General features: G+C 48.0%; 1 protein-coding gene and 1 pseudogene across 1 annotated transcript in view; one reads left to right on the top strand and one right to left on the bottom strand.

Annotated features, from left to right (window-relative positions):
* The window catches only part of LOC147098513 (transmembrane protein 150A-like), a 180,888-nt gene that overhangs the window by 82,057 nt on the left and 71,187 nt on the right, over positions 1 to 27,644 (bottom strand). The window contains exon 4 of the mRNA XM_085970309.1: positions 4,191 to 4,274. Within this exon, the coding sequence (XP_085826435.1) occupies positions 4,191 to 4,274 (84 nt within the window). The remainder of the gene's footprint in view (positions 1 to 4,190; positions 4,275 to 27,644) is intronic.
* On the top strand, positions 19,670 to 20,082 carry LOC147098514 (small ribosomal subunit protein eS26 pseudogene; annotated as a pseudogene).

Raw genomic sequence — 27,644 nt, 5'->3', positions numbered from 1 at the left:
GACCCACGTTCGCCTCCACAGCCACGAAACATGGTGTGGAACACCACATCACCACCAACGGCCCCCCGGTCTACGCGCGGGCCCGGCGCCTGGAACCTGGCAGTCGCAAAGGCAGAGTTCGCAACCATGGAACGGTTAGGGATTATTCGCCGGTCGAATAGTCCCTGGTCTTCACCCCTCCATATCGTCCCGAAGCCTGGCGGTGGATGGCGGCCATGCAGCGACTATCGACGTCTCAATGACGCCACCACTCCTGATCAGTACCCCATCCCCCACATCCAGGATTTCTCTGCCCATTTGGCAGGGAACACTATGTTCTCAAAAGTCGACCTCGTCCGGGGCTACCACCAGGTCCCAGTTCATCCACAAGACGTCCAGAAGACCGCAGTCATCACTCCATTCGGCCTCTTCGAGTTTTTACGAATGCCGTTTGGGTTAAAGAACGCCGCCCAGGCTTTCCAACGCCTGATGGACTCCGTGCTGCGGGACCTCAAGTTCCTCTTCGTCTACCTGGAAGATATTCTAATTGCCAGTCCTACTAAGGAAGAACATACCTGTCACCTATGCACCCTTTTTCGATGGCTCAGCCAACACGGCCTGATTATCAACCCGGCCAAGTGTCAGTTTGGCCTGCACCAAATTGACTTCCTGGGCATCGCATCACCTCAGAGGGAGCGGTTCCTTTACCTTCGAAAGCAGAAGCGGTGACATCCTTTCCACGCCCGCAGAACATAAAGGCCCTGCAGGAATTCCTAGGCATGGTAAACTTTTACCACCGTTTCGTGCCTAAGGCGGCACTACTCATGCAGCCCCTGTACAAGGCCCTCAAGGGCAAGACTGGCAAGAACCCGGTAGACTGGACGGATGACATGGCCCGAGCGTTCGCCAACACCAAAAGCGCCTTAGCCAATGCGACTATGCTGGCGCACCCGCTGCCAGGAGTCACCATTGCCCTCACCACCGACGCGTCGGACTACGCAGTCGGTGCCGTGCAACAGCAGTGGGTGAACGGGACGTGGCAGCCGTTGGCATTCTTCAGCCTTCAACTACGGCAGAACGAGAGAGCATATAGCACGTTCGACCGGGAGTTGCTCGCCCTTTTTCTGGCCATCCGCCATTTTCGGTTCCTACTGGAAGGACGTCCTTTCACCGCCTTTGTGGACCATAAGCCGCTAACCTTTGCAATGGCCAAGACCGCCGAACCGTGGTCAGCCCAACAGCAGCGTCAACTGACCTACATATCCGAATTCACCACGGATATACAGCACGTGGCCGGTAAGGACAACCTGGTGGCAGACTGCCTCTCCCGTGCGATCGTCAATACGGTTCATTTGGGCATCGACTACGCCCTCATGGCAGCGGACCAAGCCTCAGACCCGGAAGGCCAAGCTTACAGAACGGCCATCACTGGCCTCCAGTTGGCCAACGTCAAGTTCCATTCGGCAGGTACCATGCTGTTGTGTGACGTCTCCGTACAGGATCCTCGCCCTGTCGTGCCGGTCGTCTGGCACCGCAAAGTGTTCGACGCCATACATGGGTTGTCACACCCAGGAATGAAGGCCTCTCAGAAACTGATGTCAGCGAAATTTGTATGGCATGGCATGCATAAAGATGTCCGCGACTAGGCTAACACCTGCGTGGTCTGCCAAAAGGCCAAGGTACAGCGCCACATCAAAGCTCCGTTGGCCACCTTCACAGTTCCGGAGCAACGTTTTGACCATGTCAACGTGGACCTGGTAGGACCACTCCCACCCTCCCATGGTTTTTCACACATCCTGACCATGGTTGACCGCACCACCAGATGGCCGGAGGCGGTCCCCCTGTCATCCACTACTTCAGCAGACGTGGCCAGGGCGTTCATTTCCTCCTGGATCGCCCGTTTCGGAGTGCCCGCAGATATTTCGTCAGACAGGGGACCGCAGTTTTCCTCCGAACTCTGGAATGCAGTGGCCCAAGGACTCGGTGTCAAATTACACCGCACCACAGCCTACCACCCACAGGCGAATGGCCTCTGCGAATGCTTCCACCGGTCAATGAAAGCCGCCCTGAGGGCCAGCCTCCAGGACGCTGGATGGGCAGACAAGCTACCGTGGGTCCTGTTGGGCCTTCGCACGGCCCCCAAAGAAGACCTTCACTCTTCATCAGCGGAGCTTGTGTATGGTCAGCCGCTGCGAGTCCCAGCGGACTTCCTACCAACATCGACGGAGCCATGGTCCGCGTCTGCCCAGCTTGCTAGTCACCAAGAGGCGGCCAGATGTTTCGCACCGGTGCCCACTTCGCACCACGGGCTGCAGAGGTCACACGTTCCCACGGAGCTTCACAAGGCTGAATATGTTTTTATTCGTCATGATGCACATAGAGATCCGCTCAAGGCCCCATATACCGGTCCCTTCCGCGTGTTGGAAGCAGGGGACAAAACCTTCACGGTAGATGTCGGTGGTAAACTGGACCACATTTCGGTCAACCGCTTAAAGCCAGCACATTTAGACCTCCACCGCCCCGTCGAGACAGCACAACCGCCGAGATGGGGTCGGCCACCCATCGTCGTTACGGCAGACCAAGTGCGACCGCCCGCCAGACCGCCAGCCGCCCAGCAGCCTCCGCCTCGAGAGTACAGGAGTCGTTCTGACAGGCTCGTCAGACCCCCTCACCGTTTGACTTTGTCCGTTAAAGCGAATTCTGGGGGGGCGAATGTGGCAGAACCACTGAATGACTCTGGCTAACTGTATATAATTCTCTTTAACGATGTTCTAACACCAGCCTAAACCTGTACCATTGTGTTCGGCATTACTGTGTTTTGTATATAGAGTTTGCATGTACGGGGCGTGGCCCCTTTAAGAGCGCGAGAAAACGTGGGCAAACGCGATGACGTCACGTCACAAACCACGGGGCTGCCCAGGCAGTCCTTGTGGCATCTCCGTTGAGTAAAGACCTGTTTAATTGTTCTCTTGTGTCGATCTCCGTTATTCGTTAGAATTCGTTAATTCCTACAATACCTTTCAATCTCAGTGTGTTGAACGGATTGAATTCCGGTCAATACCTGGGCGGGGTTACATTTTTTAATAAAACAAATAAACTGGCTAACTTTGCCAGCTTGAGGAGTTCTGACGAAGGGTCATCGACCTGAAACGTTAACTCTGTTTCTCGCTCCACAGATGCTGCCTGACCTGCTGAGTATTTCCAGCATTTTCTGTTTTTATTTGAGAGGTTTATGCACTGGCACTGTTTTTCAGCGATGGTGTTTAATATCAGGACATTACAAATAAAACAGAATAGCTGGGAGTGCGGTGGTCAACCATTGACCAGATATGGAACAGGCACACCAAACATTGACTAAATACCAACTAGATACCTACCAGACATTAACCAAACACATCGAAGATACCAACCAGACATCCACCAGATTTCAGCAAGGCACAGGAACACAAATATTACATATTGACTAGACAAATACCAGGGATCTACTGGACAAATACTGGCCATTGACTAAACAAATACCAGGAATCTACTGGACAAATACTGGCCATTGACTAGACAAATACCAGGGATCTACTGGACAAATACTGGCCAGTGACTAGACAAATACCAGGGATCTACTGGACAAATACTGGCCAGTGACTAAACAAATACCAGGGATCAACTAGGCACATACCAGACAACAACTAGAAAAAATGGCTGAGAATGATTAGACAAATACCAGATATTGACTAGTCACATAGACAGACAGAAATTAGACAAATGCCAAAGTTTGGTTAGACATCTATCAGGGATAGATTAAGCTCATGGAAGATGTTGACCAGGTTAGCCAGAAAATGTTGACCTGAAGCAGCAGAATCCTTAATGGTAACTTTTCTATGAACATCTTAAACATTACAAAAGTGACAATCTGATAAAGATCAAGGCAGGATCATTGGCAGTTGCTATCTAGCTAGCATGTGAAGGCATCGAGCTGGGCTTTACAATGTTATAACAGGTCAACGAACCGTGCAGCATTGTGTCAAAGCAAAGCCCTGACCTGAGAGAACACTTGAAAAGGAGAAATGTGCAGGGCTATGGGGGAAGAGCAGGGAGTGGGACTAATGGGATAGTTTTCAAAGAGCCAGCACAGGCACGATGGGCCGAATGGTCTCCACGTGCTATATGATTCTATGATCACTAGTTTCAGTGAGTAGCAATAGACGCTCTCTTACCTGACCAATGGGATGTCATCTAAGGTGCAACATCCTTTGGGTCCAACCTGTACAAAGTCCTCATCACATGACTCATTGTAGGTCCTGCAGAGACAATAGAAAGATGTCTATGAGCCACTATCTTCCAAGTCACCACTCAGATTAATGCTGGATGTAGAAAGGAAATTCATTTTCCATTCCTGAGCAATCAGTCCTCTCCTCTCAAGAATACAGAGTGCAAATTATAAAGCTAGTTCTACTTCCCCGTTCCTGCTAAGCTTCCAGGTCAACAATTGACAGAAAAGTTACAAAAGCCAAGGAACTTATTATATTACCTATTATATTAATATATAAAAACTTCACTCCAGACGTCATACTTGAATAAAATACCAACAAGTCATTACTGAACTACCTTAAATATATAAACACACACACAAAAGGATGAAGAAACATTGTCTTTTTTTCTGACTTTGACTTAATAAGGGGGTGAAGCAAAATTGCCAATCTATACAAATTACAACATTAATTAAATTCTACCTGACCCCACATCCTACTTAGACCACTTCTCCTTAAAGGGCCAGGCCAAATATAGCAGCTTAATATTACAACCATGATCCAAAACCCAGATGACCCGTGAGACACAGTGGGCTTTTTTCCTGTGATGGTGGGGCGGGGGGGGGGGGGGGTGGGTGGATAGGAAGGGAAGACATTTTCCACCCATCCCCCTTCGGTCCTGGCAGCAGTTTGCGGGCATCCTGGGCTACCTTGGGAATTCCGCTTGGCTTGCCCTGTTAGGCCAAGAGGAAACCACAGTAGGGAGCCTACTAAATGCCCCAAGGATGTGAAGAAACAAAGATAAATGATCCCAAAGGGATCAGTTACCTTCAGACTGCCACTCCTGTACTCTCCAGAGAGAAAAATAAATTCTGACTTTTACATCTTCACAGGAACGTTATCAGAAAAAAATGGACACCAAGCCACATAAAGAAATAGTAGGATAGACGACCTAAAGCTTGGTCAAAGAGGTAGGTTTTAAGGAACGACTTAAAGGAGAGAGAGGTAAATCCGCAGAGGTTTGGGGGGAATTCCAGAGCTTAGGGCCTAGGCAGTTGAAGGCATGGTTGACAATGGTGGGGAAAAGGAAATCGGGGATGCGCAAGAGGCCAGAACTGGTGGAGCGCAGAGATCTCGGAGGGTAGTGGGACTGGAGGCGGTTACAGAGATAGGGAGGGGCGAGGCCATGGAGGGATTTGAACGCAAAGACGAGAATTTTAAAATCGAGGCATTGCCAGACTAGGACAAAATGTAGGTCAGCGAGCACAGGGGCAACAGAGTTTTGGATAAGCTCAAGTTTACAGAGGGTGGAAGCTAGGAGGCTGGTCAGGAGTGCATTGGAATAGTCGAGTCTGGAGGTGACAAAGGCATGGATGAGGGTTTCAACAGCAGATGAGCTGAGGCAGGGATGGAGACGGGTGATGAGACAGAGGAAGCCAGACGACTGGGACTAGGACTGTCAGACCTCCGCATCAACGGCACCAAAAGAATGCCCATGTTGGAAAGGCTACTGCAAGCCTACAATAGGGAGAGAAACCTACCCAATCACCGAGTGAGGTGGTTGATTCTACGCAACTTGCAAGTCCCAAGAAGATTGGCACCTCTTTTCATAGAATCATACAGCACAGGAGGAGGCCATTTGGCCCATTTTGCTTGTCCCAGCCCTTTGAAAGAGCAAGCCAATTAGCCCCACTCCCCTGCTTTAGAATCAGAGAAAAGTTTTGGAAAATGTTTCTCCAGTGCTTTGAGCAGTCACCTAGCGTATCTTATCAGGCATTGCTCATGGTGAATTAGAGGGTCTGCTTTTATAATGATGGTAGCATTATACAATGTATTATATAAACCGTATGCAGAAGCACATATATCTATTAAGTGCTGGAGTGGATAGATGCGTAAATGGGGTTACTGACAATTTTCCACCAAAGTTATGGCAGCCAATCAGAACAATCCCCAGGGAAGTTGATGGTGTACGTTTAAGCTTTATTCAGGTAATGTTTATAATCGAGTCTTTTTGTAAAAACAGAAATTCTGTTTATGAGAGACCCACTTCACACATGACAGATTGCATGGATTGCATAACTGTTGTAGCTTTTACTTATGCTCAAACTTTAAATAATCCATTTTTCTCAGTGAAAAAGTCCAATTGGTTTCCTTTTCCATAACAGCATTTCAGTTTGTTTTTGAAAATGAATTGAATGTAAGCTGGACAATAAATCTGAGTGGGTTTTCAACTTAACTTTTAAATAAAAGCTTTTTTTTTAACAAAATGTGAAGCACAGAGATGAGCAGATTTTACTTTTCACTGCATGTAAGAAATAGACATTCCCGGGACTCAATCAAGATGATAACAAGGGTGGAGACCCATTGAGTCAGATGTCTATCTCCTTGGCATTGCATTGGGATTTCCTTTTACAGTTTATTACTTCTTTTTCCCTAGTCCATTTTTCAGTCACTATACCCCTGCCCTCCGGCAACATCCTCCCGAGATCCCTCTCCCTTGCAAATTCCCTTCCTGCTTTCAAAAACCATCTCAAAATCTGTCTCTGGCCCTACCTTTACCTCCCAAAAATGTCCACTCTCCCTCCCTTTCACCTCTGCTCACCTCCACTGGGAACACAGGAGCAGAAGTCGGCCATTCAGCCCCTCGAGTCTGTTCCGCAATTCAATTAGATCACGGCTGGTTGCTACCTCAACTCCATTTACCTGCATTCGATTTATATCTTTTGATGCTCTTACTTAACAAAAGTCTAGCGATCTCACTGCTTCCCCTCTGCCCTATTTAGCAGTTTGATATATCTCCCTGTACAGGAGGTAGAAATGTCTATTGTTGTTTTTGTAATGGGTACAATAGGTGGCACTGCCACCTTACAGTGCCCGCTAGGTTTCACTACAACATGGGCATGGGTTTAGGGTTGCCAAATCTGGCTGGCTGTATCCCTGGCGATTTCATCACAAGACCTCTTTTATAAGAGCAAACCACTCCTGCTTAACAAAGGGCGAGTCTGAATAAGGGGTGAGGGTGGGGGTGAGCTATTTCCATTTAAAATGTCATTATGAGGTAACAGCATTCCTTTTTTGGTAGACTCACTAAATGGTATAAACCTAAATGCAGTGACGCATCTGGTCCTGGGGAACACTTCAGTCAGTTCTGATTGATTGCACATTATTTGATTCCATATTCCAACACCTTACTTTAAACAGGTCTGTGGAAACAAGGTTCAGGAACACAACAATTGCCAAACTTCAACGACAATGGAAACCACACCATCAACATCCTGGAGGTCACCATTGACCAGAAACTTAACTGGACCAGCCACATAAATACTGTGGCAACAAGAGCAGGTCAGAGGCTGGGTATTCTGCAGCGAGTGTCTCACCTCCTGACTCCCCAAAGCCTTTCCACCATCTACAAGGCACGAGTAAGGAGTACTCTCCACTTGCCTGGATGAGTGCAGCTCCATGCAACACTCAAGAAGCTTGACACCATCCAGGACAAAGCAGCCTGCTTCATTGGCACCCCATCCACCACCTTAAACATTCACTCCCTCCACTACCGGCGTACCGTGGCTGCCGTGTGCACCATCTACAAGATGCACTGCAGCAACTCGCCAAGGCTTCTTCAGCAGCACTATTCAAAAAAGGTGGTAGAGAGAAAATGGGGAATTACAGACCGGTAAGCCTGACATCGGTAGTGGGGAAAATGCTAGAGTCCATTATAAAAGATGTAATAGCAGAGCACTTGGAAAACTGTGACCGGATCGGACAAAGTCAACATGGATTTACAAAGGGTAAATCATGCTTGACTAATCTACTGAATTTTTTGAGGATGTAACTGGTAAAATAGATAAGGGAGAACCAGTGGATGTGGTGTATTTGGACTTTCAAAAGGCGTTCGATAAGGTCCCGCATAAGAGATTAGCATGTAAAGTTAAGGCACATGGGATTGGGGGTAAGGTATTGACTTGGATAGAGAACTGGTTGGCAGACAGAAAGCAAAGAGTTGGAATAAATGTTTTTTTTTCGAGTGGCAGGCAGTGACTAGCGGGGTACCGCAGGGATCGGTCCTTGGACTCCAGCTATTCACAATATATATTAATGATCTAGACGAGGGAACTAGATGTAATATCTCCAAGTTTGCAGACGACACAAAGCTGGGTGGGCGTGTGTGCTGTGAGGAGGATGCCAAGAAACTCCAGTATGATTTGGACAGGTTGGGTGATTAGGCAGAAGCATGGCAGATGCAATATAACGTGGATAAATGCGAGGTTATCCACTTTGGTGTCAAAAACAGGAAGGCAGATTATTATCTGAATGGCAATAGGTTGGGAGAAAGGGAAGTGCAACGAGACCTGGGTGTCCTTGTGTACCAGTCGCTGAAGGTAAGCATGCAGGTGCAGCAGGCGGTTAAGAAGGCAAATGGTATGTTGGCCTTCGTAGCGAGAGGGTTTGAGTACAGGAACAAGGATGTCTTGCTGCAGTTGTACAGGGCCTTGGTGAGACCACATCTTGAGTATTGTGTGCAGTTTTGGTCACCTTATCTGAGGAAGGATGTTCTTGCCATGGAGGGAGTGCAGCGAAGATTCACCAGGCTGATACCTGGGATGGCAGGAATGATGTATGAGGAGAGATTGGGTCGATTGGGCTTATACTCGCTGGAGTTTAGAAGAATGAGAGGGGATCTCATTGAAACTTATAAAATTCTAAAAGGACTAGACTAGATGCGGGAAGGATGTTCCCGATGGTCGGGGAGTCCAGAACCAGGGGTCACAGTCTAAGGATAAGGGGTAAGCCATTTAGGACAGGGATGAGGAGGAATTTCTTCACCCAGAGAGTGGTGAACCTGTGGAATTCTCTACCACAGAAGGCAGTAGAGGCTAATTCATTAAATATATTCAAGAAGGAGTTAGATATATTTCTTAAGGCTAAAGGGATCAAGGGATATGGAAAGAAGGCAGGAACAGGGTACTGAGTCTGGATGATCAGCCATGATCTCATTGAATGACGGAGCAGGCTCGAGGGGCCGAATGGCCTACTCCTGCTCCTATCTTCTATGTTTCCATGTTTCTATGTTTCTCCCAAACCTGCGACATCTTCCACCTAGAAGGGCAAAGACAGCAAATGCATGGGAACACCACCACCTCCAAGTTCCCCTCCAAGTCACACACCATCCTGACTTAGAAATATATCGCCGATCCTTCATCATCGCTGGGTCAAAATCCTGGAACTCCCTCCCTAACAGCACTGTGGGAGTACCTTCACCACACGGACTGCAGCAGTTCAAGAAGGCGGTTCACCACCACCTTCTCAAGGGCAACTCGGGATGGGCAATAAATGCTGGCCTTGCCAGCGACGCCCAGATCCCACAAACCAATAAAAAACCCCACAAAGCTTCATCTCTTTCCATGCTCCCTTCTAAGGTTGCCAACCCTCCAGGATTGTCCTGGAGTCTCCAGGAATTGAAGATTAATCTCCAGGACATTGCTGCGAGCACCCCGGGAGAAATATCATTGGGGCATTTTAAAAATGGTGTGTTGTTTTTCATTTTCTTTTTAAAACTTTTGTTTATTCGTTATTGGAGATGAGGAAAAAGGCTATTTGACTGAGAGTCAAGAATCATCCAATTGGGTAATGAAGCATCTACTCGCTTTCCAATTGGCTGGGGAAAGCAGTGCGCTGCGAGGATGGGTGTGTCAGGCGACCAATGGCGGGAGTGAGGGGGCAGGGCGGTTGGAGAAGGGAAGTCAGTGATGAAGCCCCCAGGAATAGGTCCAATCAGAGTTGGTGACCCTAATCCCTTCAGACTTAAATAGGTGAAACGTTGAGAACTCGAGCCTGAAAGCATTGCCAACCGAAATGTGTACAGCTCGTGAAGAGAAATCACAGATGGCCCAGTTAAACCTACAGGTGATTTTCTTCAGTTCTACCATCACTGTACAACATCTGTACATCGCCACCTTGACCATCGGTGACAGTCTGTTAAATCGTTACTAGTAGGCCTCGATTTTAACTCAGGGGGCAGCTGGAATGGAGCAGGGGGATGACAAACTCCATTCCCATCCCGATCTGACTGACTGCAATTTTGAATGGCAGACTGTAAGGGCCCCTGCTCCAAGCCGGTGGGGTCCTCCTTAAATATGCAGATCAGGCTCCGATGACGTCAACAGGGCCCGATCTACGATTTTAACCTGAGGCCTAATCGGGGGAGCACCCCACCAGGTCAAACCAGCCAGGTGTTGGATCGAGTGGCAGAGGAGGCCCAGCTAGGTAAGTTTTTTTTTAAAAATTTACGTTTCCTTGTGAGCCGGGAGCTGCAGGTGTGCTCCTGCAGGCTCAACATAGAGTTCAACAATTTCAGATCATAACCTCGGCCCCTATCACATATATATATATTCCCTTTTTTTCCCTCCCACATGGCAGCTCTCCTTCATTCTGCCAGCGCAATTCACACCCCATCTAGAGCCATCCTTTGTTTCTTAGCCTGCCCCATTACCACCTCCTCTCACCTTGAATATCTCTTAGGGGGTGATTTTCATTCAGAAGTCGGGAAGGAGGCGGGACTACAACTTTTGGGGTTGTAGTCCCGCCTCCACCGAGATGCGGCCAATCCACGCTATTTTAACTTGATTGACCTTGTTGAGCCCGCCCAGCGAGCTCAGCAGGCCAATTGAGGGCCACCCGGCAACAGGTGACGTCACAGATTGCCACTTCATCTGTCAAGACGTTTTAACAGATGAAATATCAATGTTTCACAGCTGTTTGAAGCTGTCAAACACTGACAGTCTTACTTCTAACATGAGTCCTTCTCCACAGACTCAGTTAGAAATCTCTCCTGCACAGAAAGCTGCAGGCTGTCACTTTTGACAGTTCGCAGCCATTCGGCTTTCTGTGCCGGTGAGATGAGGGGCTCCCCGAACCTAAAGGAAGGAAGGCTGAAAAGGTAAGAAAATGTATGTAAAACTTCTTTAATCACTTTACACACACCAAACACACTTACCTTTGCTCTCATGCACACATCACTCACCTGAACACCGACATCTCGACCCCTCCAAGTCCTTCAACCCGACGGCCCGACTCCTCCAACTTGGCGTGGTTTGGAGCCGTCGGGATTCCCACAGTTCAAGCTTAAAAATAGGGATTAGGCCACAAACTGCCTGTTAACTACCTGTTAACAGGCAGTTAATTGGCACTAATCCCTTCCCGCCTCGGAAAGGCAGGTCCCAGTGCGGGGCGGGTACCCGCCTTCTTTGAAATTGGCATGGAGGAGGGTTGGTGTCGGGATGGGGTCGGGACCCCCGATTTCCACGGCGCAATGAAAATCGAGGCCTTAATGTCTCTCAATGTCTCTTAATCTCTCCTGCTTTCTATCCTGTCACTGACCTTCCCTTTTGTTCTTTCATCCCCTCCCCCTTTTCCCAGTCCCAAAATCTGTTCCATTTCCTGCTTTTTTCCAGTTCTGATGAAAGGTCATCGACCTGAAATGTTAACTCTGTTTCTCTGCTGCCCTGGCCTGCTGAGTTTTTCCAGCGTTTTCATGTTGTTATTACGGAAATCTTGGGCCTCCCTTACCCTGAGCTTTCCCCCCTTCCCTCCTCCCCCCACCCCCCACCATCCTCACCACTTAACTGACTGCTGAGGACCCTGTATTGCTTGAGGTTTCACACATGACCCCTCCCTGCTGCCTGAATTCCCACTCCCGCCCGCCAGTCAGGCAGTGATTCCTGTCGGAGCCTGAATATGGAAACGGGGCCTGGGTGTTAAAATCTCACCGGCCTTCAGCATGGGAGCCTGTTGCTTGCCCCCCTCCCCCATACACACATCGATCAAAGCCGGAGTTAAAATTGAGGCCAATCATCCAGTGGAAATATACGGTAGGTTTGGTTAACGATCTGGCAGGTTAGCAGTCCAAGTTGAAGGTGCATCAATGTGGTTGGGTAAACAGGTTGCATAAACTTGGCTTGTATTCGCTTGAGTTTAGACGTTTGAATGGTGATCCGATCAAGATGTTTAAGATGTTAAAAGGATTCGAAAGGATAGGTACAGAGAAACTATTTCCGCTGGTGGGGGAATCAATCTTAAAATTAGAGCTGGCCATTTAGGAGGGGAATCGGGAAGCATTTTTTCACACAAAGGGTAGTGGAAATCTGGAATCCTGTACCCCAAAAGGCTGCAGATGCTGGGGGTCAATTGGAGCTTTCAAGACTGAGATCAATAGATTTTTGTTGGGTAGGGGTATCAAGGGATATGGAGCAAAGGCGGGTAAATGGAGTTGAGGTACAGACCAGCCGTGATCAAATCGAATGGCGGAGCAGGCTCCAGGGGCTGAATGGCCTATTCCTGTTCCTAATGTTCCTAAAACCTTAATTGCAGAGGATCTTATTTAAGATGCGATCCAAAACATGGATGGAGTGTTCATTATTTCACAGATTCTTTTGTAAATTCACTTAAATGAAAGTTTAACTGCTGTCTGGTTGTTGGTTTCGTAGAATCATAGAATCATAGAAAGTTACAGCACGGAAGGAGGCCATTTCGGCCCATCGTGTCCGCGCCGGCCAACAAAGAGCTATCCAGCCTAATCCCACTTCCCAGCTCTTGGTCCGTAGCCCTGCAGGTTAGAGCATCCCAAGTGCACATCCAAGTACATTTTAAATGTGGTTAGGGTTCCTGCCTCTACCACCCTTTCAGGCAGTGAGTTCCAGACCCCCACAACCCTTTAGGTGAAGAAATTTCCCCTCAAATCCCCTCTAAACCTTCCACCAAAGACGTTAAATCTGTGCCCCCTGGTTTTTGACCCTGGTTTAACCCAGCTATGTGCGTAAGTTATAGAAATAGTGTGGGTGAGGTTTTCCAAAATCACTGTGTAAACTGTTGCTACAACCTACAAGATACCCCGCAAGTTAAAACAAATCCTTGCGTGGGAGTTAAGCGCAAGAGGATTTGAAATGGGGAAAGCTGCCAATGTGTTTGGGTTGTTTTCCTCAGGGGCAGAAGTCAGTTGGCACATCATTTGTTCCAGGCGTGGTTGACAGGGGAATTGCCCAATCATCTCCACTCTGGTCGAGAGTTGTGGTGTCACTATATGTAGCCTTAAAATAATTGGCAAAAGGACCAGAGGGGAGATGAGGAGAATTTTTTTTAAGCAGCGAGTTGTTCTGATCAGGAATGCGCTGCCTGAAAGGGTGGTGGAAACAGATTCAATAGGAACTTTCAAAAGGGAATTGGATATATACTTGAAAAGGAAACATTTGCCACGCTATGGGGAAAGAGCAGGGGTGTGGGGCTAATTGGTAGATCTTTCAAAGAGCTGGCACAGGCAAAATGGGCCAAATGGCCTCCTTCTGTGCTGTATGATTCTATGAAAACAGGTACAGGAAACTCTCTCTTAACCGGCAAAATTCAGGAGTAGGTTCAGGTAAGTTTTACTATATATTAGTGGCTGTGTAACCAGGGTTCCTGGATCTGTGGCTGTGTAACCGGGGTTCCTGCACCTGTGGCCGTGTAACCAGGACTCCTGCACAAGTGCCGTGTAACCGGGGCTCCTGCACCTGTGGCCGTGTACGGGGCTCTCGTACCTTGGTAAGTGTGGTGTATGTAACCGTTCCACCTTTAAGAGAACTATTTTAAGAGATGCACTACTTTATCTTGGCTGCTGTATACTGTAATACCGGTGGTGACCACACCGGTATATAAGTGCTGTGTAATGATTTATTGGGCAGTTCAGCCTGACCTCCGACTAGTAAAGACCTGTTGAATTTACTCTTGTGGTCTGTGTGCAGTGATTCTTATTAACAATAACTAGAACACACAGACTTAACAGTAAGTATACCTCTCTGTAATCTGGACTTCTTGATCAACCAGCAGCACGCCGGTCCCGTTGGTGCCGGATAAAAAAAGAGTTTCCTGTACCAATCTTCTTGGGACTTGCAAGTAGCATAGAATCAACCACCTCACTCAGTGATTGGGTGGGGTTCTCTCCCTACTGTAGAGTTGTAGGAACTTTTCTAAAGTGGGTTTTGTACTGCAGCTGCTGTTTATAATTTCTCACTGAAGATCTGGAAGCAAGATCAGTGAAGCGGCTAGTCTTAACTCCTCACAGCAGAACAACAGAGTGAAGAATATTTGCATTGCATGGGTGAAGAACTATCCCAAACTAATCCCACTGCCCTGCTATCTCCCCATAGTCCAGCATCTTCCTTGGTTTCAAATACTTATCTACTTTTCTCTTAAAAGATACAGTGGTCTCTGCATCACCAATTCCCTAAGCTAAAGCATTTCACACTCCAACAACCCCCTGTGTAAAAAAATCTCTCCTAACCTCTCTCCCTTAGTGACAATTTTAAATTGATGACCCGCTCGTCAAAGACTCCCCAACTAAAGGAAATCGTTTTTCCCCATCCCCTATATCCCAACCCTCCATCATTTTAAAAACCTCCATTAAATCTCCTCTTAGCCTTCTCTGCTCCATGGAAATAATCTCAAATGTAAGCAAAAATGAAAGCGCACAATTGATTGGGAGGTAGGAGAGCAGGAAGGGGATGTATTCTGATTGGCAGGATGTGACATGTGGTGTTCCCCAGGGATCTGTATTGGGGTCTTAGCTTTTCACCATATATATTAATGACTTGGATAGAGGAATAGAGAGTTGCATATCCAGGTTTGCAGATGACACTAAGTTAGGTGGCACAGTGAGCTGTGCAGGTGGGAGCAGGAAGTTACAAAGTGACATAGACAGACTGAGTGAGTGGGCAAAACTGTAGCAAATGGAGTTCAATATGGGGAAGTGTGAGATCATCCACTTTGGATCCAAGAAAGATAAATAGGAATATTTTCTTAATGGTGAGAAGCTAGGAACTGTGGAGGAGCAGGGAGATTTGGGTGTCCATGTACACAAATCATTAAAAGCTAATAGACAGGTGCAAAAAGTGATCAAAATGGCTAATGGAATGATTACCTTTATCTCAAGGGAACTGGAATACAAAGAGGAGGAAGTTAAGCTTCAGTTTTACAAAGCCTTGGTTAGACCCCATCTGGGGCACTGTGTTCACTTCTGGGTACCACACCCTAGGAAGGATATATTGGCCTTGGAAGGGTACAGCGTTGATTCACCACAATGATACTGGGAATTAAAGGTTTAAATTATGTGGACAGGTTGCATAAACTTGGCTTGTATTCCCTTGAGTTTAGAGGGTTGAGGGGCGATCTAATTGAGGCTGTTTAAAATGACAAAAGGATTTGATAGGGTAGATAGAGAAACTATTTCCTCTGATGGGAGAATCCAGAACAAGAGGGCATAATCTTCAAATTAGAGCTAAGCTATTCAGGAGTTCAATTAGGAATTACCTTTCACAAAAAGGGTAGTAGAAATCTGAACTTTCTCCCCAGATTATCTGGTTATTTTCACGTTGCCGTGTGTGAGACTTTGCTATGTGCAAACTGGCAGCCGTGTTTCCTACATTACTACAATGACTACACTTCAAAATGAATTTCATTGGCTGTAAAGCCTTTGGGACGTCCCGAGGTCGTGAAAGGCGCTATATAAATGCAAGTTCTTCCTTTTTCCTGTCTTCCTAAGTCCAAACCATCTGTTATATTGAGCACAAATGTAGACCCAGCACTGATCACTGAGGTACACCACTTCCAAAGCTTCTCTAATCTGAGCAACACCCATTAACCATTAATAATAACAGAAAATGCTGGAAAAACTCAGCAGGTCAGGCAACATCCGTGGAGAGAAATTTGAGTTGACGTTTCGGGTCGAACCCTTCTTCAAAACTGGAAAGAAAAGAAAATAGATCGAAGGCAGGGCTGCGATCGGACAAAAGAAGTGAAAGAAACAAAAGGAGTAAAAGAGACAATAAAAGGTATTAGAAGCTAGACGAGATGGTAATAGGCTGAGATTAGGTGTAAAGTGTACTGGCAGGGCAAGAGATAGCTGCCAGGTGTGAGAGAGAAACAAAAGGAAAGGGGTGGGGAGAAAAGGAGTGGAAAAATTACAAGAAAAAATGTAATAGGGGCCGAGGTTATGATCTGAAATTGTTGAACTCGATAGTGAGTCTGGAAGGCTGCAGACTGCCTAATCGGAAGATGAGGTGCTGTTCCTCGAGTTTACGCTGAGCTTCCGTGGAACAATGCAAGAGCCCGAGGACGGTGAGGTCTGAGTGGGAATGGGGCGGAGAATTAAAATGACAGGCGACCGGAAGCTCAGGGTCACCCTTACGGACTGAACGGAGGTGTTCCGCAAAGCGGTCACCCAATCTGCGTTTGGTCTCCCCAATGTAGAGGAGACCGCATCGTGAGCAGCGAATACAGTATACTAGATTGCGAGAAGTACAAGTAAATCGCTGTTTCACCTGGAAGGGGTGTTTGGGGCCCTGGACAGTGGGAAGGGGGGAGGTATAGGGGCAGGTGTTACATCCCCTCCGCTTGCACGGGAAGGTGCCAGGCGAAGGGGAAGGGCTGTTTGGGGTGTTAGAGGAGTGGACTAGGGTGTCTCGGAGGGAGCGGTCCCTACGGAATGCTGGAAGGGGAGGTGAGGGGAAGAAACGTTTGGTGGTGGGATCACATTGCCATTAACCATTGTTTTCTGTCCATCATCCAACTTTCTATCCATGCTGCCACATTTCCTCTTATACCATATGTCTGGATATTTGTAATACACTTTCTGTGATACATCTCTTCAAACTCCTTACAAAAATCCATATACACCACATCAATGCATTCCCTGTAACTTCTTTAAAACTATTTATTGAATTTGTCAAACACGACTTGCCTTTAAGAAATTTCTGCTGGTTGTCTTTGATTAACCCTTGCATTTCTAAATAAACCTAATGTATAGCCTGGAAGAACCTAGAGTTAGGCTTTCGATAAGGTCCCGCATAAGAGGTTAGCGTGTAAAGTTAAAGCACATGGGATTGGGGGCAAGGTATTGAGTTGGATAGAGAACTGGTTGGCAGACAGGAAGCAAAGAGTTGGAATAAACGGGTCTTTTTCCGAATGGCAGGCAGTGACTAGTGGGGTACCGCAGGGATCGGTGCTATGACCCCAGCTATTCACAATATATATTAATGATCTAGACGAGGGAACTAGATGTAATATCTCCAAGTTTGCAGATGACACAAAGCTGGGTGGGCGTGTGTGCTGTGGGGAGGATGCCGAGAAACTCCAGGATGATTTGGACAGGTTGGGTGATTGGGCAGATGCATGGCAGATGCAGTATAATGTGGATAAATGCGAGTTATCCACTTTGGTGGCAAAAACAGGAAGGCAGATTATTATCTGAATGGCAATAGATTGGGAGAAGGGGAAGTGCAACGAGACCTGGGTGTCCTTGTGTACCAGTCGCTGAAGATAAGCATGCAGGTGCAGCAGGCGGTTAAGAAGGCAAATGGTATGTTGGCCTTTGTAGCGAGAGGATTCGAGTACAGGAACAAGGATGTCTTGCTGCAGTTGTACAGGGCCTTGGTGAGACCACACCTTGAGTATTGTGTGCAGTTTTGGTCGCCTTATCTGAGGAAGGATGTTCTTGCCATGGAGGGAGTGCAGCGAAGATTCACCAGACTGATACCTGGGATGGCATGAATGACATATGAGGAGAGATTGGGTCGATTGGGCTTATACTTGCTGGAGTTTAGAAGAATGAGAGGGGATCTCATTGAAACTTATAAAATTCTAACAGGACTAGACAGACTAGATGCAGGAAGGATGTTCCCGATGGCGGGGGAGTCCAGAACCAGGGGTCACAGTCTAAAGATAAGAGGTAAGCCATTTAGGACAGAGATGAGGAGGAATTTCTTCACCCAGAGAGTGGTGAACCTGTGGAATTCTCTACCACAGAAGGCAGTTGAGGCCAATTCATTAAATATATTCAAGAAGGAGTTAGATTATTTCTTAAGGCTAAAGGGATCAAGGGATATGGGGAGAAAGCAGGGACAGGGTACTGAGTTTGGATGATCAGCCATGATCTCATTGAATGGCGGAGCAGGCTCGAGGGGCCGAATGGCCTACTCCTGCTCCTATCTTCTATGTTTCTATGTCTCTATTCCATTAGTGAGAAGTGGCACATTGAACCACAGTGAGATCTCAAACCAGTATAAAGCACCATTAGGTCATTCAGTTTATCAACTACCTTAATGGTTCTAGTTTTCTCATTTGTAAATTAAAATATCTTTTGCAGTAACAGAAATATAATGACATCAAATCCATAGAATACTGAAAAAATATCACCTGCATCATCACACATGGTAAAGGGATAATTTTATGGTTGCAGGCAGTACAGAGGCTAGGACACCTTTGGTTTCTGACCTGCTTTTGTCTTCTCTTGGCTGTTGGATTCTGTCCCATTTTGTTAGCTTTTCAAATCGGACATGCCTTACTTCCCCCTGCGCTCCTCACCGCCTCAGTCTCTGTCTCTTAAATATCTTTAATTTCTTTCATTATGCTTCTTCCTGTTGTCTCATGTTAACATCAATTCAGCCATTTAACCTTCTCCTGTTTTCCATTTAGCACTTTATAGGTCATTGTACTCGCTCTCTCATTCGAGTGTATGTTTGTGTGTGTGTGTTTGTGGTTGTGTGTGTGTGCTTGTGTGTGTGTGTGTGTGTGGTTGTGTGTGTGTGTGCTTGTGTGTGTGTTTCTCCCCTCCCACTTCCCTTTGTTCGGTTTCTTTTTAACTGCGGGTCATATGTACTTTTTCCAGTTTTGAAGAAGGTTTTTGCACGAAACTTAAACTCCTCTGTTCCTTCCGCAGACTGACCTGCTGAGTGTTTCCAGCACTTTCTGTTTCTATTTCACATTTCCATCATTCGCAGTTTAATTTCTAATTATTTATAGAAATTGGCACAGATTTTCACACAAAAACAGCAAGTCAAGGCACGCTCGGTATCATTAGGTGAACTTGGAAGATTGGAAGTTCTTCCATTGGATACTCACTGACCATGCAGGCAGGGAGGCTGAACAGTATCAAAGCAGTTTGAGTTGATACCGCATGCTACGTATGTATTGCAATGTTTAAATCATATAACTGCTAGTCATGAGGGAATCAAAACATCATGTCGTCCAAGGAGTCAGCATACTTTCAGGTAGAGAGGTCTGAAGACTTTGGAAATACTCACTATGTTCAGGAAGTATGTACAAGAATTTAGTACCCTATCCCGCACCAAGTCCCGCTCACTCATATTCCCTATGCTTGTTGAGTTATTTTGACTCCCAGTCCCCCGATGCCTATTTAAAATGCTCATACTGGTATTTAAATTCCTTCATGGCCTCACCCATCCCTATCTCTGTAATTTCCTCCAGCTCTCCAACCCTCCAAGAATTCTTCATTCCTCCAATTCTGGCATCTTGTGCATCCCCTAATCCTTTCGCCCCACCACTGGCGGCCGTGCCTTCATTCATCTAGGCCCTAAGCTCTGGAATTCCCTCCCTAAAGCCCTTTGCGACTCTTGCTGAAGATGACTAAGAAGTGAAGGAATCACGGGCGTGCCAAGAAGGGCCGCGGCCACGTCCAGCCCATCAGCTGCACAAACTGTGCCCGCTGCGTCCCCAAAGACAAAGCCATTAAGAAGTTTGTCATCCGAAACATTGTGGAGGCTGCTGCAGTCCGAGATATTTCGGAGGCCAGCGTCTCTGATGATGCATGCTGCCCAAACTCTACGCGAAATTACATTACTGCGTCAGCAGTGCCGTCCACAGCAAAGTGGTGAGAACTCCTTCGCGGGAGGCCAGGAAGGACCGAACCCCTTCTCCACATTTTAGGTCAGGCGCCAACATCCCACGTGGATCTCCTCCCAAGCCTATGAAAACATTAGCGCATCCTATAATTTGGTTTGAAAATAATAAAAATGTTGGACCACTGAAAAAATAAAAGCCCTTTGCCTCCCCACTTCCCTTTCCTGCATTAAAGCCCTCCTTAAAACCCAGCACTTCGACCAAGCATTTAGTCAACCTTCCAAACGTCTCCCTTTTTGTCTCCGTGCCAATTTTTTTTGTCTGATTATGTTTCTGTGAAGCAGGTTGGGAGGTTATCTTGTGTTAAAGTTGCGATTTAAATGCAAGTTGCTGCTGTTGTAGAAATGCTATCTATGTTCAGGAAGTATGTGTAAGAATTTGCAAATGCTCCCCATTTACTGGGAGTAACTGTGCTGATTTCAGCAACATTCCCTATGTTCAGGTTCCTTGTTTGTTCAGAATTTAGAGACATTCCCTATGTTCAGGGAGCCTGTGTGAGAATTTAGAGACATTCCCTATGTTCAGGGAGCCTGTGTGAGAATTTAGAGACATTCCCTATGTTCAGGGAGCCTGTGTGAGAATTTAGAGACATTCCCTATGTTCAGGGAGCCTGTGTGAGAATTTAGAGACATTCCCTATGTTCAGGGAGCCTGTGTGAGAATTTAGAGACATTCCCTATGTTCAGGGAGCCTGTGTGAGAATTTAGAGACAGTCCCTATGTTCAGGGAGCCTGTGTGAGAATTTAGAGACATTCCCTATGTTCAGGGAGCCTGTGTGAGAATTTAGAGATATTGGGGGAGAAATTCTATATCGCCCCGTTTGGGGCGCTATTATCGTCCGGACGCAAAGTTTAGCGCCTGGCGCTAATTATCGCCTCCGACTGCAAACTTGGCTTCTATCGCCCCTGGAAGTGATTGGAGCGCGAAATCAGGCACTACACACCTCACTTAAGGCGCTAACGCCGAGGAGCGAGGCGCTACCTCAGAGCGCTGGCGAAGCTCATGTGATGTCAGTCAGCAATGGAACACAGACAGACTGGCGCCGGCCAGTTCTTAAAGGGGAGGGTCGATCTTGCTCTCCATCCACACCCTGCTCATTGCAGCCTTGAATCTCGGCCTGGAGAGACCTGTACATCAAATCTGTTGGAAAGAACAATGGAGAGGCCCAGGGAAAGAGCTCAGAGTGCAGCCCCCACAGTCTCTTCTAAATCGATACAAGGTAGATCAAATCAAAATGAACCTGTAAAGTGCTGCTCAGTACACAAAACTCCTCAACACAGTGATGAACATCTCCAGAAGTCTCTCTCACTCTCACTCAGAATGTGTGGTGCAAAAATGTCGCCGAAAAAAAAGGCAGGAAGCGGTCGCCTTTAAATAACGCTCCTCCAGTCCCGTCCCGACTGCAAAACGCTCCCCTCAACCTGTTGTTGCTGGCGGCAGGCGGTAAGGCAGGGGCCGCCACTCAATATCCGGTCCGGGGCGCTACCAGGGCGTTGCACGCTAGACTGACGTCATGATCTGTGGGCGCAGGAGATCATGGCGGTAGTGTTTAGCGCCGCCGCAAAATGTCTGGTCAATTTTGCGAGCGGCGCAAACATCGCCGCGCCCGGGCGCTAGTTGCTTTGCGCCCCATTAGCGCCCTCTTAAGGCACTAATGGGAGGCACAAACCAACCGAATTTCCCCCCCATTCCCAATGTTCAGGGAGCCTGTGTGAGAATTTAGAGACAGTCCCTATATTCAGGGAGCCTGTGTGAGAATTTAGAGACATTCCCTATGTTCAGGGAGCCTGTGTGAGAATTTAGAGACAGTCCCTATATTCAGGGAGCCAGTGTGAGAATTTAGAGACAGTCCCTATGTTCAGGGAGCCTGTGTGAGAATTTAGAGACAGTCCCTATGCTCGTGATGTAAGTTCGAGGATTCCAGAGAATAAATCCTACATTCAGGGAGTTAGTTTGAGAATTTCAGAGATGCCGCCAATACACATGAAATGGGAGTAAAGATTTTAGAGACACTCCCTACATATGAGGAATTGGTGTGAAGATTTTTAGCACAGTCCTCATGTTTATGGAATAGGTGTGAGGATGTTGGAGACACTCCCTAATGCTACGGGCTCCTTCCCCTTGGCCTCCTACTGGCATTAGGCCTATTTTAAGGAATTAAATATTTGTTGTAAAAACATACAACTTTGCATCAGCTAGAGGCCAATCTTCCATGCTACCTCACGCTGTGTGTTGATAGTGTAAATACCACAGGCAGTAACAGCTTGCAAAGTCTTGGAATAATTATGGCTGCTTTTCCAAACATTATTGAAGATCTATTTTGTGCCAATCTACTAAATCATAGAATTAGGCAATACACTGAGTAGGAGGCAGTGGCAATGGGTTTGCATATCACTGGCATGGAGGGCAACAGCCGGTATATCTGACCAGAGCCTCTTTACCCATGGTTCGGAGTTTAAAAAGGACAGTAAGCAAAATGTGCTAGTTTTATGGCATTCCTGGCAGGTTATTCACTTCAACTGCTTGCCGCTGACTCTTAAACTGTTCAGCACTGAGAAAGAATTTCAAGCTATTAATATCCACAACCTGACATCTTCCAAACTCTGGAGAAAATAATGCCCCAGGTCAGAGAACGCGTCATGGATAAGACGCTGTTGCAATATCTGAACATAACAGCCTACTGTGTTGTTGCCAAAGTGGTTTCTGAGCAAAAGTGGTTTCTGAGCAAAAGTGGTTAATTTGTGATACTTCCAAGATCATGAACCAGGACCGGAGTAATTCTCTCGGTGTCCAGTTCAAAGCTGGAGCAGCAGCACTTGGGACCTCTTCAATATCTTATACTGTATCAACATCTTATACCGTATCAACATCTTATACCGTATCAATATCTTATACCGTATCAATATCTTATACTGTAACAACATCTTATACCGTATCAATATCTTATACTGTATCAATATCTTATACCGTATCAATATCTTATACCGTTTCAACATCTTATACCGTATCAATATCTTACGTCTTATCAGTGTCGTATAACATATCAACATCTTATACCTTATCAACATCTTGGGGGAAAAATTCATCCCCTTAGCGCCTCCCGTTAGCACCAGTAGATGGTGCTAATGGGGCGTTAGACCAGTATCGGCGGGGCAAGGCTGATCCAGTGCCGCACGCCAAATCTGGCCGCCCCACCCCCCGTAGTGCCACCGGTAAGAGGTATTGCCGGGAACGTCAACGCCAAGGCGTCAGCGAGTGTGCAACGCTCACTGACCGCCCGATTTGCAAAATTGATTCTCGCCACTTACCTCACCGCCTGGAGTAAACACCGACAGGGAGAGCTGGCGTGCAGCACCAGGAAGGCGGCTCCAGGGACATTATTTAAAGGGGTCATCAGTAATCACTCGCAGCTGTCAGGTTAGTGCAGTTTCAGTGGTTTTTTGTTAGTTTCACTCACTGCAAGTTTCACTCAGTAATTTCAAGGTTCTTTTGTTTCAGGGGTCTTCTGGCAACTAAAAAGTAGCTACATTTATTCTTCAAAGATTCAAACTGCTACACTTGGGAACATTAATGGGGGCTGTACTGGCATGCCACCTCGCCCGCCAGGATCTACAGCGGAGGGAGCGGAGGCAGTGAGAAATACGGGAACATGTGCGCAGAGGGAGGAGGGACATCAGGGCTCTCATCAGGAGGCCTTACCCTCCGAGGGTATTCCCAGAGCACTTCTCCTACCTTCAATTAAGCGAAGAGCAGTGTATTAGACAGCTCCGCTTCACCAAGGAGAACTCTGCCACCTCCTCCAAACAGACCTCCAGCCTCACACCAGGATGACTTAAACCCCAGATCCCCTTTGCTCACCGCATCCCCATCATTCAATCCCTCTCGCAGGCCATATCACAGCGCAAAGCTGAAATGAGAGACACCACAAAAGGATGGTAAGTGAAGTAATAAATTCATCAAAAAGTGGACACATATATACACCAAAAATATTTACTTTTCACCCTTGTGCAATCCCTTAGTGCCTGTCGTTACTGTGCCTTTTCATGCTCTAGAGCTCCTGCAAAGTGTTGGCCCAGTGGTTGCAGCATGGCTGGTGGAAGGCTGCTGAGTATCCATGTGGAAGACTTCAGATGGCCTTGCAGGACGTCCTCGACCAGCTCTGAACCTGGAAGGCCCGGCTGTAGACTGCCCCACCTCAGCATGGGTGGCAGCAGTCTGGGCTGGCTGGATGACAGGCAGCGACAAGGGCAATGGAAGAGTGGCAGTGGTGGGAGCAGAAATGCTGTCATCCTGAGAGAGGACAGCAGGTTCCTGCTCCCCTGACTCACTGCCACACCGCCGGGGGAGCACCTCAGTATCCCTAGCAATCTGTTGGAGCACAGATTGCTGGCCTGCTGCGACTCCGTGAAAGCCCCAGTCGACGGTGGTAGACCCAGCCACGGTGGCAGCAGTTAGAGCTTGCGTGGCATCAAGCTGAGACTGCATGAGAGCAGTCTGAGATTGGATGCCACCAAGCATAGACTGCATTACAGCACTAATGCCTGTGCTGCAATGGAAGCTGCCAGATCGCCCATCACACGCGGCATCAGGTCTGGGTCACCACGGTCTCTCTGGGAGACTACCATCCTTTGCAGACTGGAAATGATGGGCTCCATGGTGTGCGCAGAGCCTTGTGCAATGTTGGAGGCGAGCTCCTCCAGGCTCATCATTGCTGAGAGGCTCTCGAGCACCCTTGCCATTGCACCCAACATCTCTGTGTGCATGCCCATCAACCTCCTTCTAAAGGCTTCCCCATCGAGGTCCTCATCTGAGTCCTATGAAGCGCGAACCCGCCCTCCAGGGAGCTGGCCCCCAAGCTACCCTTTCCCCCTGGTCTTGCTGCAGCCCTGTCGTCCCCGGTGCCTCACCCTGTGCAGATCCCGCTACTATACTAGCCTCTAAAGTACGCGTAGTGCCAGTATCTGAGCTGGTGTCTGCGGGTGAGACATGCAGTGACGTGGTGTGCTGTTCCTCCTCCTCTTCCCCCACCTCGCTCTCTACAGTGCCAGGGACAGGCTGCTCAGGTGCTTGCTCATTATCTGAAAGCATAAAGGCACAAGAGTCAGGTTAAGGTGAGGGGAGGGGGGCAGGAAGGGAGAAATTCATGCATACAGCATGATTAGCTGGAAAGTGCGAAACGTTTGTGGGGTGAGGGGGAAGTGGGATGTGAGAAGAAGGAGTAGGGTTGAACATACCGTTGTTTTTCCCCAAGGATGTCAACATCGCCGGTGCCCACCATCTGGAGCCCAATAATAATGCAGCACTCGATTCTCCAGCTCAGACAGTGGTTGGGTGTCGGCTTGTCCCCCGCCTGTGTGCTCCTGCTCCCTCCTATTGTGAGCCACCTTGGCCTGCAAGAGAAAGGAAAGTGTGTGAGTGAGTGTGGAGCAATGTGTTTGGGTGATGTGCCTGCCATAGTTGAATAGCTGTCATTGTGTACAAGTTGAGATATGTGGGTGTGAGTGTTGGTAGGTAGAGATTGTTGGTGGGTGAATGCTGGGGGTGTGGTGCTTTGGGCAGTGTGTGAAGATTGTGGTACAGATGGTGGTATGTAGTATTTGTTGAAGCATTCACTCACCCTGACCACCCGAGTGAGATCGCAAAATCTCTTCTTGCACTGTGTGTGGGCCCTGGGGACCACAGTGCTGCCCGAGACGTGCTGGGCTACCTCCCTCCACATGATGCAGAAGACTTGTGGCGAGGGCCTCCGGCCACTTGTTGGGTAGAGCACCGCCCTCCGTCTCTCCACAGCGAAAACGAACGCCTCCAATGCTTCATCGGAGAATCTGCGGGCTCTCTCCCTGGGACGTGGATCTGCCATGAGCACAGCTGCTTCAGTCCTCCGGCTCCTTCTCCTTGTTGTGCTTCTGCTTGCTGAGGCAGCTGCACAGCCAGCAATGCTGAGAATGAGATGCTGCAGCATCAATGAACCTCCCCTTTAAGTAGTGAAAAAAGCCTGCAACAATGATGAGTTGCGATTAGACTGCACCCGATATTGGTCCACCTTTTAAGGACCAACCTAAAAAAGGGTATCAGGACTGCCAAAAGGAAACAGACACTGCGGATTGAGGATCATTTCCACAACAACTCGGACCCCCGGTGCATGTGGCAAGGCATCCAGTCCATCACTGACTACAAGAGTAAAAACACCAGCCCCCCGGTTAGCGATGCCTCCCTTCCGGAGGAGCTTAACAACTTCTACGCTCGCTTTGACAGGGACAACAGGGAGCCGGCTACCAAAGCCTTGCCACCCCCGGAAGACCAGGTGCTCACTCTGTCGACCTCCGACGTAAGGGGTGTTCTACGCGGAGCGAACACACGTAAGGCTGCTGGACCGGATAGCATCCCTGGACGGGTACTCAAGGAATGTGCTGATCAGCTGGCTGATGTCTTCGCCGCCATCTTCAATCTGTCATTGGCCCAGGCAGTAGTCCCTACATGCTTCAAGACCGCTACCATTATTCCTGTGCCAAAGCAAACGGCTGTGACGTGTCTGAACGACTATCGACCTGTCGCACTCACACCCATCATAATGAAGTGTTTCGAGAGACTGGTCCTGGCTCACATCAAAGCCAGTGTTCCCGCCTCTCTTGACCAACACCAGTTTGCCTATCGTGCAAACAGATCAACGGAGGATGCAATCACAACTGCTCTACACTCTGCATTGAATCACTTAGACGGTAAAGAGACCTACATCAGAATGCTGTTCATAGACTACAGCTCAGCATTCAACACTATCGTCCCCAACAAGCTGGCCACCAAACTCCACACTCTTGGCCTGAACACTTCCCTTTGCAACTGGACCCTGGACTTCCTAACAAACAGACCCCAGTCTGTCAAATTAGGTAACCACACCTCCCCCCCCCGACCCTGAACACGGGGGCCCCACAAGGTTGTGTGCTGAGCCCCCTCCTCTACTCCCTCTTCACCCACGACTGTGTGGCTGTTCATGGTTCCAACACCATCATCAAGTTTGCGGATGATACCACGGTGGTAGGCCAGATCACCAACAACGATGAGTCAGCCTACAGGGAGGAGGTCCAGCATCTCGTGAAGTGGTGCGCCGATAACAACCTGGCCCTTAACATCAAGAAAACCAAGGAAATCATTGTGGACTTCAGGAAGTCTAAAGGCGGAAGTCACACCCCCATCCACATCCATGGGGCTGTGGTGGAAAGGGTGGACAGCTTTAAGTTCCTCGGAGTCCACATCACGGAAGACCTCTCCTGGTCCCTCAATACCTCCTCTTTGGTGAAGAAGGCCCAGCAGCGCCTATATTTCCTAAGGAGGCTGAAGGGATGTAACCTGTCACCCCTGATCCTCTCTAACTTTTACCGCTGCACAATAGAGAGCATCCTGACGAACTGTATCACAGTATGGTATGGCAGCTGTAGCTTCTATGACCGGAAAGCCCTGCAGTGGGTAGTCAAAACTGCCCAACGCATTACCAGCACCCGGCTACCGACCATAGAGCACATATACCAGAAACGCTGTCTACGGAGGTCACGGACCATCATCAAAGACCCTACCCACCCCAGCCACAGTTTGTTCGCCCCCCTGCCATCTGGGAGACGCTACAGATGCATTCGCACCCGAACGACCAGATTTAGGAACAGCTTCTTTCCCAGGGCTGTCATCCTACTGAACTCCACAAATAAAC

This window comes from Somniosus microcephalus, chromosome 29 (genome assembly GCF_052327205.1).
Source record: "Somniosus microcephalus isolate GS21.2 chromosome 29, FLI_Smic_1.0, whole genome shotgun sequence".
In the NCBI taxonomy this organism is placed as follows: Eukaryota; Metazoa; Chordata; class Chondrichthyes; order Squaliformes; family Somniosidae; genus Somniosus; species Somniosus microcephalus.
This window is presented reverse-complemented; position numbering and strand designations above follow the sequence as displayed.